Source organism: Manis pentadactyla, chromosome 9 (assembly GCF_030020395.1).
Source record: "Manis pentadactyla isolate mManPen7 chromosome 9, mManPen7.hap1, whole genome shotgun sequence".
NCBI classification, from domain to species: Eukaryota; Metazoa; Chordata; class Mammalia; order Pholidota; family Manidae; genus Manis; species Manis pentadactyla.
This window is the reverse complement of record NC_080027.1, coordinates 83,769,169-83,790,171: the sequence shown is the minus strand read 5'-3', so window position 1 is coordinate 83,790,171 and position 21,003 is coordinate 83,769,169. Positions and strand designations below refer to the sequence as shown.

The window sequence follows — 21,003 nt, the reverse complement described above, 5'->3', positions numbered from 1 at the left end:
TGCCTCACTATACCATCAGACTGTTGCAGTATCCTTGTCCACAGCTCTATAAAAATATTATCGACATAGAGGAAGTGATAGTTCTTTTCTGAATTAAGTCACTGAATTCTTCTTCCCTAGGGAACCTCATCACTGCCCCACACTGCAGGCAAGGAGAGAGATGGGGAGGCGTAAACGTGGCCACGAAGAACTGAGACATATCCAGTCCTAACGTGGGCAGCTCACTGTGTACTGAGCTTAATGGCAGATAGGGGAGACTGTGCAAAAGGCCACATCACAATTCTTCATAGTTTCAGTTCTTATCAGGAGTGCAAAAGGGTGCTCTTGGAGGGCTGTTACAGAGTGTGTTTTTGTTTGTTTTTAAAGCTTAAACATAATACTGAAATAGGTACAGATAGTTCTCTAGCAAACTCTCAAGAAGAGTGAAAAATATAAATACAGAGTTCTATGCCAGGAAAGAATCTTGGAGATGAAGGGTCAGGTACATAATTAGAACCAGCAATCCAAATACATCATACAGATATTGCTTTGTTGAAGGAAGTTTGCAAACATTTACCACATGAAAGAGAATTACCTGCCCTAAAACACCATAATATGTCATAATTCCACCTTAAGCAATACAGTATGAAACAGGCTATTTTTAGCTTTTCCATGGTTGTTATGGCAACCATCTCCTGCTCCAGCTGTACACAATGTTTGTGATTCCAGGGAAGTGGAAAGAGCAAGTTTCTGCTATAATACAATTACGTTCTTTCTACTTCTAAGGTAATAATACCTTAGTTTGATTACAGATACTTATTTAGTGATAGTCAGCAATCCCCAGGCTATAGTTCTAGAGGGTTTGGAAAATCTCACATATCAGAGGTGGAATTAGTGAAAGGAGAAAAAAAACTAACAACAAAGGATCTTTATAAAGGACTCTGCTGATACTCAGTGGAGATATAAATCCTATGGAAACTACATCCATAGCAAATATGCCATTTGGATGGTGTAAAGGGCAGGATATAAGAAAATCACTTATAGTGTAAGAGTAAGAAGGCTTTCAGGTAACCTGTTAACTTGGAGTTTCTCTCCCCTCTGGCCTCCTATGCAGTTAGGTGTAGCCTTTAACTTGAGATCTGGGCAATGGAATATGGGCAAGAGTGATGTGTACCACTTCCAGGCCTCGTCCATGAAATCTCCCATAAAATCATCCTCTCTTCCCTCATCTGCGGGCAGGATGGATGCAGAGTTATCAGTGGAGAGCTACAAGGCCAAAGGGAAGAAGAGTGGAGCCCCTAGACGGAACAGAGCCCTGACCACTGATTGATTTGAACAAAATCAATCTTTACAGTGATAAGCCACTGAGATTCTGGAGTGCTCTGGTTATAGCAGCTAGCCTACCCTGACTACAACAACCAGTAACTCCTTTAATTCAAGTGGACATGTTCCTTCTAACTGAAAGTACTGATTAATAAAGACAGTTCTAGTTCTTACTAGTTCTTAGCAAGTTCCATAATCACCCCAATGGGGTCAATTTCAGTCCACAGTCTAAGACGGCTTTCCACCAGATCATTTCTTAACCTTCATCTTCTGCAAACTCCATGATAAACTTTACTCAGTGAATGCTTGCTGAATAGATGCATCCTCTTCTGCATTCTTTGTCTTTATCTAATGCTCCAGAAGCTCCAGTGTAACTGTGATCATGACTACTAAGTCTATAGCACTAGGAGTAAAATTCCTAGCACTGTATGTTTGTACTATTAATTAACTATAAAGCTTTATAGCACTTAATCTCTTTGGGCCTCACTTTTAATCTATCAAATGAGGAAGGTTGGTTCCAATTAATTTAAATACTAAAATCCTATGACTCTTTGAACTCAGTACTTTATGATCTGTCAAATTCCATAATCCTTATCTCTTTTGATAAGGCTTTTACCAACACACTTAAAAACTCCTTTCATAATACCTCTGTGGTTCATGAGTATTTCTTTTTTAATGGATGCACCTACTGTGCTGAATTAATATCACATCACTTGCAGATGTCAAAACTAGGATTAAGATGATGAAAACGGATTCCTCATAGTCAGTGATTCTGTAACATCCCACTAAGTTGACAGATAGTAAGGGAGGGTGAGGATTTAATAATATGGGTAACTGTTGAATCACTGTGTTGTATATTTGAAACCAACATAAGATTGTATATCAGTGGGAGGATTAAAGATGGCGGTGTGAGAGATGACACAGAGGCTTCCTCCTAAAACCGCATATAATACGAAAATATAATTAATACAACTAATCCTGAGAGAGCAACAGGAAAGAGGGCTGCGCCAGACTGCATACATGTGGAGAAAACAGCAGACCTCATGGAACAGGGTAATGTACTAAAGCTATGGCCCGATGGGATCCAAGCCCTTCCCCTACCCCACCTGACTGGCGGGAGGAAGAGAAACTGAACAGGGAGGGAGTGGAGGCCTGGGACTGCTGAATACCTAACTCCAGAGATCTGCTCTGGGAGCACAAACCTACATTTCATGGTGCTTTCAAGATACTCTTGTGATTATGGGGTTGGAAAGCTAAGACAGGCAGAATTCCTGGAGAGACTGAGATTCCAGTGACCTGTGGAAAGCAGGGATCCATATCTGGCTGCTCTGAGACGAAAGCCTATACCTGTGTGCTCAGCCCACTAGTTCAGGCAGTGGAGACAGGCATAGCAGCTGGGAAGCAGGAAAACAGTTCTTTCCTCCCCCCAGGCACCAATTCCACTTCTCTGTGACCCCCGACATTGCTTCAGGGGCTGAGCAGCTCCAGAGAGTAGAGCTTTTGGACACTAGAAGGTGCCATATACAAATATGAAATGCCAAAGGAACCTGGTCCAGAGTAAAATTATTAATACAACTCCCAGGAAAGATTTAAGTGACATGGACCTCATGACTCTTCCTGAAAGGGAGTTCAAAATAAAAATCATTAACATGAAAATGGAGGTATGCAAAGATATTCAAGAACTCAGAAATGAATTCCGGTTGGAGATCCAATCATTGAAGAGCACAATGGAGGGTATTAAAAGCACATTGGATATGGTGGAGGAGACGATAAATGAAATAGAAACTAGAGAAGAGGAATACAAAAAAGATGAGGCACAGAAAGAAAAAAGGATCTCCAAAAATGAAAGAATATTGAGAGAACTGTGTGACCAATCCAAACGGAACAATATTCGCATTACAGGGATACCAGAAGAAGAAGAGCAAGAGAAAGGGATAGAAAGTGTCTTTGAGGAGGTAATTGCTGAAAACTTCCCCAATCTGGGGAAGGAGGTAGTCTCTCAGGCCATGGGGATCCACAGATCTCCCAACACAACGGACCCAAGGAAGATAATACCAAGAAATATAGTAATTAAAATGGCAAAGATCAAGGATAAGGACAGACTATTAAAGTAGCCAGAGAGACATCTTGCTGCACTGATGGACAGTGACTGCATTGGGGTATGGGTGCGAACTTGATAATATGGGTAAATGTAGTAACCACATTGTTTTTTCATGTGAAATCTTCGTAAGAGTGTGTATCAATCACACCTTAATAAAAATTAAAAAAAAACAAAAAACAGCCAGAGAGAGAAATAAGATCACATACAAAGGAAAGCCCATCAGGTCATCATCAGACTTCTCAGCAGAAACCTTATAGCCTTACAGGCCAAAAGTGAGTGGCATGATGTATTTAATGCAATGAAGCAGAAGGGCCTGGAACCGAGATTACTTTATCCAGCATGATTATCATTTAAATTTGAAGGAGGGATTAAACAATTTCGAGAGAAGCAAAAGCTGAGAGAATTTACCTCCCACAAACCATCTCTACAGTCTGTTTTGGAGGGGCTGCTATAGATGGAAGTGTTCCTAAGGTTTAATAGCTGTCGCCAGAGGTAAAAAAAACCACAGTGAAGAAAGTAGAACAGCTAATTACTAAGCAAATGCAAAATTAAATTAACTATCACCAAAGTCAATCAAGGGATAGACAAAGAGTACAGAATATAAAACCTAATATATAAAGAATGGAGGAGGAAGAAAAAGGAAGAGAAAAAGAAAAGAACACATGAAATAGCATATTAAGTGAGGTAAGTGAGACTCTTAGATAGTAAGGAAGTTAACCTTGAACCTTTGGTAACCATGAATCTAAAGCCTGCAATGGCAATAAGTACATAACTATCGATAATCACCCTAAATGTAAATGGACTGAATGCACCAATCAAAAGACACAGAGTCACTGAATGGATAAAAAAACAAGACCATCTATATGCTGCCTACAAGAGACTCACTTTAAACCCAAAGACATACACAGACTAAAAGTGAAGGGATGAAAAAAGATATTTCATGTAACTAATAGAGAGAAAAAAGCAGGAGTTGCAGTACTTGTATCAGACAAAATAGACTTCAAAACAAAGAAAGTCACAAGAGACACAGAAGGACATTACATAATGATAAAGGGGTCAATCCAACAAGAAGAAATAACCATTATAAATATGTATGCTCCCAACACAGGGACACCTACATATATGAAACAAATACTAACTGAATTAAAAGGGGAAATAGAATGTAATGCATTCATTCTAGGAGACGTCAACACTCCACTCACTCTGAAGGACAGATCAATCAGACAGAAAATAAGTAAGGAGACAGAGGCACTGACCAACACATTGGAACAGATGGAGCTAAGACATCTACAGAACTCTACACCCAAAAGCAGCAGAATACACATTCTTCTTAAGTGCACATGGAACATTTTCAAGAATAGATCATATACTAGGCCACAAAAAGAGCCTCAGTAAATTCAAAAAGATTGAAATTGTACCAACCAGTTTCTCAGAACACAAGGGTATGAAACTAGAAATAAATTGCGCAAAGAAAATGAAAAATCCCACAAACACATGGAGGTTTCACAACATGCTCCTAAATAACCAATGGATCAATGACAAATAAAAACAGAGATCAAGCAATATATGGAGACAAATGACAACAATAATTCAACACTGCAAAATCTGTGGGATGCAGTGAAGGCCGTGCTAAGAGGAAAGTATACTGCAATACAGGCCTACCTCAGGAAAGAAGAACAATCCCATATAAGCAGTCTAAACTCACAATTAATGAAACTAGAAAAAGAAGAACAAATGAGGCCCAAAGTCAGTAGAAGGAGGGACATAATAAAGATTAGAGCAGAAATAAATAAAATCAAGATGAATAAAACAATAGAAAGAATCAATGAAAGCAAGAGCTGGTTCTTCGAGAAAATAAACAAAATAGATAAACCCCTAGCCAGACTTATCAAGAAAAAAAGAGAGTCTACACACATAAACAGAATCAGAAACAAGAAAGGAAAAACCACAACAGACACCACAGAAATACAAAGAATTATTAGAGAATACTATGAAAAATTATATGCTAACAAACTGGATAACCTAGAAGAAATGAACAACTTTCTAGAAAAATACAACCTTCCAAGGCTGACCCAGATAGAGAGAAAATCTAAACACACCAATTACCAGCAATGAAATTGAACTGGTAATCAAAAAACTACCTAAGAACAAAACCCCTGGACCAGATGGCTTCACCGCTGAATTTTATCAAACATTTAGTGAAGACCTATTACCCAACCTCCTTAAAGATTTCCAAAGAGTAGAAGAAGAGGTAATACTTCCAAACTCATTTTATGAGGCCAGCATTACTCTAATAGCAAAACCAGGAAAAGACACTACAAAAAAAGAAAACTACAGACCAATATCCCTGATGAACATAGACGCAAAAATACTCAACAAAATATTAGCAAACCAAATTCAAAAATACATCAAAAAGATCATCCATCATGATCAAGTAGGATTTACTCTAGGGATGCAAGGATGGTACAACATTTGAAAATCCATCAACATCATCCAACCACATCAACAAAAAGGACAAAAACCACATGATCTTCTCCATAGATGCTGAAAAAGCATTCGACAAAGTTCAACATCCATTCATGATAAAAACTCTCAACAAAATGGGCATAGAGGGAAAGTACCTCAACATAATAAAGGTCATATATGACAAACCCACAGCCAACATCATACTTAACAGAGAGAAGTTGAAAGCTTCTCCTTTAAGATCAGGAACAAGACAAGGATGCCCACTTTTCCCACTTCTATTCAACATAGTACTGTAGTTCCTAGCCACGGCAATCAGACAACATGAAAAAATAAAAGGCATCTAGATTGGCAAGGAAGAAGTTAAACTGTCCCTGTTTACAGATGACATGACATTGTACATTAAAAACCCTAAAGACTCCACTCCAAAGCTACTGGATCTAATATCTGAATTCAGCAAAGTTGCAGGATACAAAATTAATACACAGAAATCTGTGGCAATCCTATACACTAACAATGAACTAGCAGAGAGTGAAATGGGGAAAACAATTCCATTCACAATTGCATCAAAAAGAATAAAATACCTAGGAATAAGACTAACCAAGGAAGTGAAAGATCTATACCCTGAAAACTACAAGACACTCATGAGAGAAATTAAAGAAGATACTAATAAATGGAAACACATCCCATGTTCATGGATAGGAAGAATTAATATTGTCAAAATGGCCATCCTGCCTAAAGCAATTATAGATTCAATGAAATTCATATCAAAATATCAACAGCATTATTCAGTGAACTAGAGAAAATCATTCTAAAATTCATATAGAACCACAGAAGACCTCAAATAGCCAAAGCAATTCTGAGAAGGAAGAATAAAGCTGGGGGCTTTATGCTCCCCAACTTCAAGCTCTACTACAAAGCCACAGTAATCAAGACAATTTGGTACTGGCACAAGAACAGACCCATAGACGAATGGAACAGACTAGAGAGCCCAGATATAAACCCAACCATATATGGTCAATTAATATACGATAAAGATGGATATACAATGGATATACAATGGAAAAATGCCAGCCTCTTCAACAGCTGGTGTTGGCAAAAGTGGACAGCTACATGCAGGAGAATGAAACTGGATTATTGTTTAACCCCATACACGAAAGTAAACTTGAAATGGATCAAAGACTTGAATGTAAATCATGAAACCATAAAACTCTTAGAAGACAACATAGGCAAACATCTCCTGAATATAAGCATGAGCAACTTCTTCCTGAACGCATCTCCTCGAGCAAGGGAAACAAAAGCAAAAATGAACTCATCAAACTAAAAAGTTTCTGTACAACAAAGGACACCATCAACAGAACAAAAAGGCATCCTACAGTATGGGAGAATATATTTGTAAATGACATATCCGATAAGGCATTAACATCCAAAATATATAAAGAACTTACACACCTCAGCACCCAAAAAGCAAATAACCCAATTAAAAAATGGGCAGAGGATATGAAGAGACAGTTCTCCAAAGAAGAAATTTAGATGGCCAACAGACACATGTAAAGATGCTCCACATCACTAATCATCAGGGAAATGCAAATTAAAACCACAATGAAATATCACCTCACACCAGTAAGGATGGCCAGCATAGAAAAGACTAAGAACAACAAATACTGGCAAGGATGTGGAGAAAGGGGAACCCTCCTACACTGCTGGTGGGAATGTAAGCTAGTTCAACCATTGTGGAAAGCAATATGGAGGTTCCTCAAAAAACTAAAAATAGAAATACCATTTGACCGGGGAATCCTACTCCTTGGAATTTATCCAAAGAATACAACTTCTCAGATTCAAAAAGACATATGCACCCCTATGTTTATCGCAGCACTTTTTACAATAGCCAAGATATGACCTAAGTGTCCATCAGTAGATGAATGGATAAAGAAGAGGTGGTACATATATACAATGGAATACTATTCAGCCATAAGAAAGAAACAAATCCTACCATTTGCAACAACATGGATGGAGCTGGAGGACATTATTCTCAGTGAAATTAGCCAGGCAGAGAAAGACAAATGCCAAATGATTTCCCTCATTTGTGGAGTATAACAATGAAGCAAAACTGAAGGAATAAAATAGCAGCAGACTCAGAGACTCCAAGAATGAACTAGTGGAGTGGGGTGTGGGAGGGCGGGTGGGGAGGGAGGGATAAGGGGACTGAGGGGTATTATGTTTAGTACACATGATGTGGGGGATCACAAGGAGAACAGTGTATCACAGAGAAGGCACATAGTGGATCTGTGGCATCTTGCTGCAGTGATGGACAGTGACTGCATTGGGGTATGGGTGGGGACTTGATAATATGGGTAAATGTAGTAACCACATTGTTTTTTCATGTGAAACCTTCATAAGAGTGTATATCAATCATACCTTAACAAAAAATATAAATAAATAAATAAGAGATTGTATATAAGTGATACTCTAAAAAAAGAAGAAAAAAAAAGGGATTCCTAACCTCAGTTTCCTCATCTGTAATGGTGGGAGGCTATCAAAGTTAAATAAATGAAAATGTACAAAGTGCTCACTATAACCCCTGACACATAAGATGCGTTCAGTAACACTAGCTGTAATCCCTGCCTGAAGCTGGTCATAGAGGTTTTTTCACAGAAGTAGTCTGTGAAGGTGGGTCTGCCCTTTTCAAAGAAGTGATGCCTTCAGATCTCTTCCAAAGTCAGCTATTCTGCAGAGGAAGGATGCCTATGAAACCCTAAATTTAGCAAATGATCAAGCTAGCTTAAGATGCAAGCCCAGGTCTTTTCAACAGGTTTTCTCTAAAGGTCTAGCCATCATTTAGGCTTCTGCAAGGGAGGAATGGGGCTTAATTACAATTGAGACTTCATGCTACTTCAAACGTAAGAACTCTACATAACACATCTCCCAACACTTACAAAGATGTCTAGCATATCCTAGTGGAACCCATTTCAAATGGGAACACAGATGTGGCTAGCGGACATAGTTGCTCAAAGGGTGGGTTTGACATCTTATAATTACTTTATAACATGCCTCCGACTCCTTATGTATCCATTCACTCAGTGAGAACTAAAAACCCAGAAGATGGGGTCTTGCTTTGTGAAAGTCCACTGACTTTGGCTCTGAGAGCACACAGCTTTAAGAAGGTATTCCCGGGAATGTCCCAGGAACTCTATCCACCCCCTCAGCACAGCAGGCAATTGAGTTAGTGATGGTGACTCAGGCCGATTTTTTAATCCTGATCTAAAGGAACCACCACAACGCTGGAGAGGGAAATAACAAGGGAATCAAGTGGAAAAGGACTCCACCACCGGATGACTCATGCTCTACCGTGTGACTTGCCCTGCACATTACTCTGCCGCTAAGATATGCAGGATAGGTTGATTAGTCACTTTAATGAATTTTTCAAGGGCAGGATTCTCCCTATAAATAATCATAAGCTCTGTCTCTCTAGTGTTTGTGTTGAGCTTGTGACTCACCTTTCTACCATGCCAGGCAGCACCAACTGTGTCATCTGCAAGAGAAAAACAAAACCATCATGATGGCTGAGCATGCAGGCAACAGACAGAGAGTGAAGGGAACCTGCCCACACAAAAAAAGAAGCAACCACAAAACCACTCACCACTTTCACAGGAGGCAGTTTATTTTATATACTCTATATAACTTGGCTGTGTCAAAACCACATACAAAGGAACCAGATGAAATTAATGGAGTTAACACTGGAAAAGTATCAGTGAACTGGGCTAAAGTGAGTTGTCTGGAATGGAACACTGCCATAGAGACCCTCAAATAATAGAGGATTTATGGTGAAATCCACATTTCCCAAAATGCACTCTCAGAAAAGGATATTTGTTATCATATCTGCCTACCAAGATTACTTAAGCTTTCTAATCTCAAGAGCTCAATCTTTTCCTATCACAAAAGCCTTTAGAATAATGCCAATAAAGTAACATGCTGGCAAATATTAAGTGTATCTTAACTTTTCATTTCTCTTGCTGGCCTACCTGGTTGTGAGAGAAAGTTAAGGTTATCTGCAATCTCCAGTAACCAACAATGAAAAAAAAGACACCTGCATTTTTAAAAGACTTCGTAATTGTGGACTAAATAACATACAATGAGAGGCTACTTTTAAGCTGCATTTTAAGGTATGATCAAGAAAAGTTAAGACATCCACAGGCTTAGTCAAGGCCATGTTATGGTTAAGTATTGGTGTTAGAACATGAATTTTTGACTCCTAGAAATCACTAACTCTCTAAAATTCAAATGCTGTTTTGCCACAGAAAGTTTGCTTGTATGCCAAAACTAGGTATCTTAAGGTTTTATCTTGAATCATACTGTGTGTAAGTTAAGATGATACTCTGATGAGAAGGGAATTTTTCTTCTAAAAATATTTTGAAAAAGAAAATGCATCCAGACTTCATCAAGGTAAAATCTGCTATGCAGACTCCCAACCCAGATGTCCAGCCCAGCACTGTTGCATACACTTTTCCAGTAAAAACGAGTTCAAACTGACACTATACCATAACAGATAGACTGACACACTGCCAACTTCCAAACAGACAAAGACGTATCTTCAAAACATTGTGACAGAAGTATCTGGCTTTGGCCAAATTTCTGGCCCAGAAAAAAAAGAAATCATCTTACACCTCAGTCCACATTTGTCATCTTAAACTCATCTTCGCAGAATGATAGGACAGAGATTGCCAACTGTCCTCTAACATATATTCTTTTCTTAATACATAACAACTGAATTTCCAGTGGGATGTAAGGTCTCTCTCCCACCCTTGTGGCCCACCATAAAAACTCTATTTTCTACATCCTTGTTCACCGTGTATATGACCCTTTGACTACGTTCTGTCTAAAAAGATGTGACCAGAAGTAACATATGCAACTCCTTGGACATGCCATTAAAGGAGAAAAAAATACTTTTCTTCCTCTTCGTGTATTCCTCCTTTCGATAGCTGGAATATGGATGTGATAGATGGAGCTAAAACAGTCAATGTAGACCCTAAGAGGAAAGCCACATGCTAACAGGGGCAGAGCAATGAGATATAAAGAGGCGGGACCCCTAATGGCTGCGGAGCTACTATGCCAAACCTCAATTGCCTCCTCAGCTTACCTCAGAGAGGAATAAATTTCTTATTTTGTTTAAGCCACTACTAGATCTCTGTTACAGCAACCGAACCAATAGTCTAAGTAATATAATTGACAAATCATGTTGATAAAAACCAACCAATGTTAACATTTTAAGACTTAAAAGAGAAACAATCCCAAAGCAAACTCAATCAGAAATTGTGCTGACAGCCCATATGGCCTCAATATTTTATAAATTTAAAAACATGGTTCTATTTCTTCTCTTTTCTAGGTTTGCTTGACCCAATGCAGAATATGCCCACTGGGCCTCAAACAAAATTGTATGGAACCAAGTCAAAGAAAAAGCTGATTTCAGAGTTTATCCTCATAACACAGTCACCTCTTGTTGTCTCAGATTAAACAGTACTCTACAAATTTGCCTACATGTTTCCTAAGATTTCTCTTTTATAGGAACACAAACTAATTGTTCAATATATAGCTAGGCCAAAGTCCCACTCCCAGCCCTTCTACTTACTAGGGGTGTGACCTTAAGTTAGTTCCTTATCCTCCTCTGCAGAGTCCTTTTATATTAAAAGAAGGTAGCTACATGATAGGCTAATTTCTCAATCTTAAAAGAGGTAACATATAATGGAGCCAGCATAAAACACATCACAGAGTAAGCTTCTGAAAAGAAATGAGGGTCCCTTGCTGTCTGCATTCAATATTCTTTTAAGATGCAGCGCAACTAAGTATCTAGGCCTCCTTTAAGCATGTTGTGCCCTACACAGTTTAGAGCCAAAAACAGGGACAATTTTGAGGTCATCCAGTTCAACTCACAACACTGAAGTTTCTGGACAGTTCCATCAATACTTAAAAATACCTCAGTTGGGATCTTCTTGGGGTAACATAATTATTCTAAAATTAGATTGACAATTGTCCAACTCTGTAAATTTACTAAAAACCATTCAATTGTACAGTTCAAATGAATGAAGTTTATGGTATGTAAATTATCCCTCAATAAAGGTGTTTTTTAAAAGACATTTTAATAATCATAAGGGTAAGAATTAAAGAACTGGAATCACAAAATATACTTGATGTTACTTTATTAAATCCAGGAGATAAAAGGGTTCTCACAATACTCTATGCATATCAAGTTATGGCCTGGGGCAGCATGAAGTCATACTTTAAATGTTCTTTCTGAATGGCAAAGATTATCCAAAAAAATGGTCAGTGACAAAATAAAACTCCATCAGATATAATCTTATTAACAAAACTACATGAATAGCATGCTAAACATTAACTATTTTCTTGGATAGTCTTTATTGTATGGCTATGTTTAAAATATATCTACCCCACCATCTTATATATTGAGATATAACTGACACATAACTTTGTGTTAGTTTAAGGTATACAACATAATGATTTGATATATGTATATATTATGAAATGATAGCCACAAGAAGGTTAGTTAACATAAAAATTATGGGCTGCTTCACAAATTAATGTGTCATCCTTATGCAGGGGCTATGTTAACCTTCTCTGTATCATTCCAACTGTAGCATATGTGCTGGTAAAGCAAGCACCAAAACATAGTTTTCATACATATGAATTAAAACTTTAAAGTTTTAATTCTTAAAAAAGTTTTAGTAATTTAACACAAAGGAAGAGGCAGTGTTTTCAATGCCTGGCTACTGAAGGGCCAGAAATTTTTATTGGATGTTCAATGACATAGGTCTGAAAAAGTTAAATTCTTTCACATTGTTCAATGTCTTCTTTTAAATTCTGACTCTAAATTATTTCTCCTTGTGATAGAATGGAACACCTTTTTTGATCTGTCAAATTATAACAATGAAAAGTCTGAGAAAAATTAACCTGAAATCTGCATACTTTTATAAAATTAACACCTTCATCTATACTTAAATTACCTTTCCTTCTAATCAGATTACAAGTCATAATGACTTCAATCTTCAAGCCTTCTTTGTCTGGGCATGTGAATACAAATAATTTTTAATGTTCTGTGCCTAAGTAGAGAGGCTTTACTATGTTCACATCAAATTAAATTCTCTTTAACATCAAGTTTTACAAGGAATATTTTAACTAAGCTATTAGTAGTCTCGTTTTATTTATATGCATCAATTGGTTTCTTGATATCTGGTTATTTATACCATATAGCAAGCGTTTCTGTGAAATCTGTCTGAACTCCATTTCACAGCTCACAAGCTGTTTCTGGAGTTAACTCAACATGCTAATTTTAGGCCAGCTGCAGGTGATAATTGCTATACGAGGAAATTTTTTGTTCCTCTTAACACATTGGTAATATAATGTTATCTTAACTGTAAGTTCAGTGGTTAAGAACATTAGAAAACTAGTAGCAAACATGATTTCTAGACTTGTTTTCTTCTGTTGGAGTTGTTTCCAAAAGTATACAGCAAACAATTTAAATTTAATTGGTTCCTAAAGTTACTGCATTACTACTGCTACAATAGAGTTTCAAATCCTTGCAGAAAAAATGAATGTTTCCTGTTTACATATATATTTTTAGTGGCAGTTTCATCAATCCTCACCACAAAAAAGTCATAGAGGCCTAAAATCAAGCAGAGGAAGGAGGGTCAATATATGTTAGATTGCACCTATATATTGCAGCACTTTTTTATGCAAGCTGGCCATAGAGCATACACATATACAAAGATCAATGTCATCTTTAGCAATGACAGCTCAGTTTAGAATTTCTTCTGGAGATACCATACAACAATTTCAAAAGTGAAATATTTACTGGTATTTATTACCACAACTATGTATATTCTGGCTGGGAAATAAATAAGAGGCTTATAATCAATATTATTAGATCACATAGTTGAGATACCTAACTCAAAATACATTGGCTGACCTAGAAAATCCTTGAGAATATTACATTAAAATGTAGCCATCTAAATATTCTTAAATACGTCTTAGATTTTTGGCATTGCTTACATTGCTTTTGTAATTAGAAGTCCCCACAATTAATGTTATTTCTAAAAGAAATGAAGTGAATTTTTTTTTTCTCTTTCACTTCTGTGGCATCAGTAATCAAAAGTGTGTGAAAGGAACTTTATTATTTTATACTTAAAAACCAGTTTAGGTTTCCCTGTTTTTTAGTTTAGTATGAAAACTGATAACATAAACAAATTGTACAAATTATGCAAATTATTTTACAAGCAAGTAACTTACTTACATCATGTAACCTCTGGTATTTCATTGTTTTTTGGAGAAACAGTACAAAGAAAACACTATTGCATAATGCTTAAAAAGACAACCAAAAATCTACATGATGATTAAAATCCAAAATAATTTAGTAAAATAGGAAAACATTGTCCTCCATTATCTATAAATAGGAAATAAAGAGTAACAACTTGCTCTAGAACCCAAGCAAAGCCCCAAGAATTCAGGCTATTCACATAAATAATTAAGACACCACAACAAGCCACTCTGTCCACTTCTGCAATGCCCTCTGCCCCAGGGAAACCTGCTTGGAATAAAGAGGATCTGAACTCAAGCAACTGAAAAATGAACCCATACAAATTAGAAGAAAAGAGATGCAAAGCCTTAAACAACTTATCAATTGGAATCATTAGTAGTAATTTTAAAAATCATGGTATAATAGTGAAAAGAATTACATCAAGTAACAATGCTGTTACACAATGCTGTTTTGGAGAAATCTGATGGTAATGCCATTGGAAGTCATACTAGAATGACGCAGCACACATTTTCTTTGATAAACCATAATTTAGGCTTTGTGGTGCCAAGAATATAGCTTAATTAGAAATTCTTAGAATCTCACCTGTATGGCTAATAGAATATTTACTGTGCAGGGGGTAAAAGGCTTAATTAGATCAACCTTTTAGAATGCTTGGAGATCCCCAAGTATTATTTTATTGTCCTCTTTGCTAATGTTTAAGCCTTTGTGGAAGTTAAGAGCCTTCTTTGCGTCCCCCTCCCCCGCCACCACATGTTACTTAACCTGAAATTCAACCCCACACCATAAAAAACAAAGTTTTTCCTTTTGTAATAAATTCTGGTTTGATACATGGTAACATAATTAAACAAAAGAAAAAGAGCTTTTCAGAACAGAAGGCTGCATGCCAATTGTTAATGATTACAAAGCTCTAATTTATAAACTCTAAACAAAAATAAAAAAGGACGCATATATCATCATATACTGTTTTTCTAAGTTTAGCATACCGTAACATGGTAGCTAAGATTTTCAATTACTTAAATTTTACCAAAGTAAACTGATTTCTCAAAAAGTGACAGATTTTGGGAGGAGAAAATCCCTAGTTCTCAAAGAGCTTTTTATATTTTCACCCATAGAGAAGGCATTTCTCCTGTAAACTTTGAGCCAAAAAGAACCTTAGAACCAATCTACAACTACTCTGTCATTTTTTTTAATGATGAGAACTATGGAAAGAGTGCTTGTCATGCAGCTTGGCAAATCCATCATTTTGTAGTTATGCCTGAAATAGCCCATTACTGTAAGACCTTAGGGGTTAAATGTGCCCAATAATTTTGAAATATTTAGGAGCACAGTGATAGCTACTTTCAAAAGAGATTAAGAGTCAGAGTCTAGATATTAACTTGGAAGGTCTTCATCTAGAAAAGCCCTGGGTGGGGGTCAGTGGTGACAGTCATACTCTCCTTCCTACAATTTATTAATTTACTAATGTTAATGTGAATTCTTGGGGTAGGGTGGAGTGATAAATTCTTAGCATAATCCCTAAATTAAATACAATTTGGACTGATGAACAGTCTTCTCATGGATTTCCAAATTACTAGAGGGCTCCCCCTACTGGTACTTCGTCACATGCTGGAGGCAAAACCATGTGAGAAAAAGGAAACAAATGCTTTTCATCCATCCAAACATTTATTACCTCCTCCATGGGTAGGGCACAACATCACACATTTCTGGCTGAGGACATACAATGAATAAACACTGGCCTTAGAAAGAAAAAAATAGTTTTTCAAAAGCATGTAAATGGCCTCGTGCTCCAAGTGCTTCAATTTCAGATAGTCACAGGGATGAAAGAGACTGATTTACTCAAAGCCATTCTAATCTTTCAACTCCACCAAGCAGTTACTCAGTTAGAGTAGATTGAATACTTGGAGTTATCTGAACAGGGGAGTGCAAACTCAAATACTAGGTAGGTAACATAAATGAGGGCAGTGAGTCAGACAACAGGGACTAGTGGGGCCTGAGCTATCTGGAGAGTACAGGCCTAACTACTTAGTATACTCAGCTGCTATTCAGCTCCAGTCACTTGTTGTCATACAACAGTTTAGGTCTTTGTTACCTGATTTTCATATTTTTGCTAAGAGATGCTAGAAAGTTCAGTGTGAAATGTCCCACTTCTGAAAACACTGCTTGAGCCAAGTGAAATATGTCGATAGGGCACATCCAGCCCACAGACTATCAGTTTGCAATCACTGACCTAGAACCACAATGGGCACTCACCCTCTGCCCATTCTACTTCTGGCAGATCCAAAGATTAGCAAGTTCTCGCAATTTGCTTCAGTGTAAATAGCAACAATTGATCCAAGTTCAGCCTTCTAGGGCCACAAACAGTAAATGTTAACCTTATTCCCAAAGAAATGGAATTTTCAGTTTTTTAATTCAGTCATTATTCAAAAAGCATTCATTGAATACCTGACATACGAGGCCCAAGGCTAGGAATTGGCAGAAAATCAAAAGGACTTGGTACCAACCCTCACAGGGCTTATAATCTGTAGAGACACTAACATAAAATGAAATGCTGAATGAAGAGAAGACACATGGACAAGAGACCTAATCTAGTCCAGAAGGCTCCCCGCCTCACCCTCACCCCCAAGTAGCTAATAATGTAGTTGAGAACTCAAGATCTTGAGTAAATCAGTATAGTGGGAGATGAGGGAGCCTCCCGTACAGAGGGAACAGCCTAACAGAACACTATGTTCAGGAGACTAAATGAAGGTGCTTTGACTTGAGCACAGAGTTAGAGGGAGACAGGCTCAAGACAGGGCCGCATCAGGTAAGGCCTTCCCTGTTGGCCACATTAAAGATTCTGGAATTGAAGGATTTAACAAGGGTATGATATGACCTGGTGTAAAATAACACTCTGGCTGGAGCATGGAGACTGGACTGGAGGAGGAAAGTCGGTGAAAAAGGCTGGTTAGGCTATTTTAGTAGTTCCCACTGGAAAAATTCATGTCAGGGGCTTAGAATCTGGAAGGAATGATTGAGGATGAAAAGAAGTGAGGTGGTTTGCTAAATACTTAGGAGGTAGAACTAACTGGTCTTGCTCAGGGTGTGTTTGTGTGTGTGTATGTGTGCGCATCCGCATGCGCACAAGCACACACATGTGATGTCATCCTTCCCTTCTCCATGCTAAACATCTCTAGTTCTTTCAACTACTTCTAATAAGTCAAGGTTTCAAGTCCCTACCCTGGTTGAATACCCGACGAGAGAAGAACTGAATTATGATCCCCTGTTGAAGACTCCTCCTCCCCACTCACAAATAAAACAAACAAAACTCAGTGGTACTTCACTGTAAGTGGAGGTTGTTAATAAATTTTGCCCTGGGTTGCCAGTTCCTTCGCTGCTCTAAGACAGACACTATTGTTGGGACAGGGTTTACCTGAAGAGTCTATGGTGCCTTGGGGTCCTAAAACCATCATTAAAGAAAGCAGAACGGTTAGGCATAGAGAAGGAAGGCAACTCCAAATTTGGAAGATGTTAAAACAAGTGGTCTCAAATCAGAAAGAAACAATGCAAACAATATCTGTTTTATAACTTGTCTTTGGACTGGTGTGTCACTAACCTGTTTGAAACTGGACTTGTACTGACCTGCCTCTGGAGCTGTGGCACTTCTCCCATTTTCCTTGATTCTCTAATAGTAACCAATATCAATACGACAATTTCATTTGCAAACTCTCACTATTCTATGGTAAACCCCACCAGGCATAAAATTGGAACTATTTTAAAAGAGTGTGGTTCAGTACCTAGAGGTTTAATTATCTCTAAACTCTGCCATTTATGGTCTGAAGGTCATTGTTCTTGAGGAGAAATAAACCTTACCTTAGATTTCAGTCACAGAGAATCTGAAATCACAAGAAAAATACCCTGGCTAGTAGGACCTGTCTTCCAGTTGAAGGCTGATCTGCCTGCCACACTGGTCACCTATATAGAATTTCCACACCAATGCTCGTCTCAACTGGGCATTTAACTGCTCTGCAGGGAACAACAACAAGCTTCCATTTAACCCAGAAGGATTTGAGAGCAAAACTATAAAGCAGGCAACATGGCTTCTACAAACGCCTTGGATTACCCTCAGCTCACAGTATTATGCCTGGTAAAGGGAAAGCCCAGTTAAGCAAATCATGGAGAGGGAAGAAAGGAATAAACCAAATTATTAAATAAAATGAAAAGTGAAATGATCAGGGGACTGGACAGGGAGTGGTGTGGGAGAGCTAACCTGGATCCTGTGATTAAACATCAAGGGTCTATAGTCAAAATTACTCTGGTTGACTTCATCCCCAATATTCTTCCAGACCCCTCATCATCACTGCAACCGATGAGGTCCTGCAATTCCTTTGGTCAGGATATTTTACTTTTCTTATTCCTCTGTGTGAATGTGGACATGTGATTTTTATAATTATCTGACCTACTGTGACTGGACAGGAGCAATGGACAAGCAATAATGCTGGACCTGAAGGAAACCAGGTCACTCGATGCTCACGGTGTAGCACCAGACTTACAAGATGCCGGAGCCCTGCACAGCAAACTGAGGGCCCAAGCCCGAGGTCACAGCTATGTTCCCCAATCTTTCCTGGCACACATCTCAGCCCATCAGCAACTACCATGTAGTTTGGTAAGGAGATAAAATTTTGATCCAACACTGTTGGTGAGAAGAGGTTGTTCTCTTTCTTACATAAGCCTTTTTCGATACATTTATTGTAGCATTAGGCTGCAGACATCTATACTCCAGTTCCCCTGATGTCTAGCCACCATAAAACCTGGTAAGATTCTAGAGCCAGACCAATTTTCATCTTCTTTTAAGTCACCCCAGGGCTCCAAACAGCCAATGCTACTGAAAATGTAGACCTGACCCTGGCAACATAACACTGTCAACTAAAGGACAATAGGTACAATGCATCAGAATACACTTCGGGGAAAATCACACAGCATGAAAAAGCTCTGAACCTGGGAGTGCCACGCACAAAACTTCACCAAGGTGAATGCTGTTTCCTTGGTACAAATACCATCAAACCATAGAATACATACCGCCACATCACTCTGCCATGAGAACCACCCTTCTGAAGCATTCGTCAGATCACACCTTACTTCCCCAAGGCTTCCTGTAGCTCTCCAGCCTCTTGAGCACAGCACCCGAGTTCCTGCACAATCATGTCCTAACTCATTTCTCTGGCCTTCTGGTTAACCACGCACACCACTGGCCACCTGCCGTTCCAATCACAGCATTCTCATACTGGAATGGTCACTACTCAACCGTGCGACAGAGATGCTAACCACACTCACCCTGCGGACAATACAACAAAGACTAACTGGCTGTCCTCCAGATGTTATTAATTCCACAGAGAACAAATCAGGAGTTCTGAATTGTTTTTCCTCTAAAAGGGCATATCACAAAGGTGCAGGAAAATTCCTATTTACACTAAAGATAAATTAGAGATGATTATCTGGTGTAATGATGAAGTGTTCTAAATAGCAAACTCCCCTAGTACTTTGAAAATGGGATTTAATTTGCCAAAAAAAAAAAAAGAAGGTTTACATACAAAAATGTAAAACATATTTCCGGTTTTCTGCTAGAGATACTAACTGCCAATATGGTCCACAATATGCTACGATATATGATATGCTTACGATGTTAGCATTTGTCTCCACTAACTCATTTCACAAGAACAAGTATATATGCTGATATGAGAAAAGAAAATGGAAAAGGAAAAATGAAGAGGTGGGAGATGAGGACTGGTGCCTCATTATTATTTCATCATTATTTTTAAAAAACCAACAAGTACTCTACAGTGCTGCTGGATTTGTGCTGCTTGACTGACATTTTGCCCCCTGCACTACTCGTCTTTTAGCAGGGACGTGAGGTGATCGCCACCAGCACATGCTGGTCTGTGCTCAGATGCTGTTTGAAGGATGCAGTGTGTGGCCATGGAGCACAGCAAGCTGACTGGTGCTCACAGATCAAGGCCAGGACCTTGGCCTCTTATTATTAGTACTCTGTAGGCTGCCAGTCAAAAATCCATGTTTTGAGAGACAGAAGAAGCCATGGTTTTTCGTTATAAGGGTCTACAAACAGGTAACTACTGACAAGCAGGAAGTTACAACAGAAAAATATTAATGTATCTGAGTAAAAACTTTACCTGATGGAGGAGTTAAAATTAGTAGGGCACTAATTTGTAGCTAGTATTAACAATTCTATCAAATAAAGTTTAAACCCTTGAACATATTTTTCATCATAATCTTATTAAAATGTTATGAAACACATGTACATAGTTTTAATACTCATTATTTTTAAGCATTTGGCCAAATGTACTAGAAAAAATTATCAAAACACTAGCACACATCAGTCATTTTAACAGACAAAACCATAAAACACAAATTATAGACTAGAAGAGATATTAATTTGATCAAAAAACGTTGCTGAAAAGTAAAGCCTCAGTTGCACATATTTACTGAAAACCTTATCAGCTCTGAGTTTAACAAAATAATGATAACATTTTTTATAGCCCTTAGAACTGGGCACTATCTAAAAAGGTTTACACATATTACCTTGTTCAGTTCCCAAAATAACTCTTTAATATAAAGAAAATTATCATCCTCAGTTTACAGACGAAAAAGGTAGGCACAGAGGGTAAGTAATCAGCTCAAAGTCACATAACTAGTAAATGGTGGAGTTCATTAATTAACTTGAAACCTCAGATTACTGGAGAATGATAAAATTTTTTAAGTATGCCAAGGGAACACCTTTAAAGTGACACAGCTATAGGCATATTAACCATGTTTTAAA

General features: G+C 38.0%; 1 protein-coding gene and 1 non-coding gene across 6 annotated transcripts in view; both read right to left on the bottom strand.

The window, feature by feature from the left end:
• Nucleotides 1–21,003, bottom strand: part of HSD17B12 (hydroxysteroid 17-beta dehydrogenase 12) — a 224,495-nt gene that overhangs the window by 27,135 nt on the left and 176,357 nt on the right. For 4 of the 5 annotated variants that reach the window (XM_057507571.1, XM_057507572.1, XM_057507573.1 and 1 more), the window contains 2 exons: nt 9,364–9,398; nt 7,860–7,976 (listed from right to left, as the gene is read on the bottom strand). In XM_057507571.1, the coding sequence (XP_057363554.1) occupies nt 7,860–7,976; nt 9,364–9,398 (152 nt within the window). The remainder of the gene's footprint in view (nt 1–7,859; nt 7,977–9,363; nt 9,399–21,003) is intronic. The other variant, XM_036891682.2, reaches the window with a different exon arrangement.
• LOC118915785 (U6 spliceosomal RNA) lies at nt 12,434–12,540 on the bottom strand. The gene has a single exon (XR_005026192.2). It is a non-coding gene; the product is annotated as a U6 spliceosomal RNA (small nuclear RNA).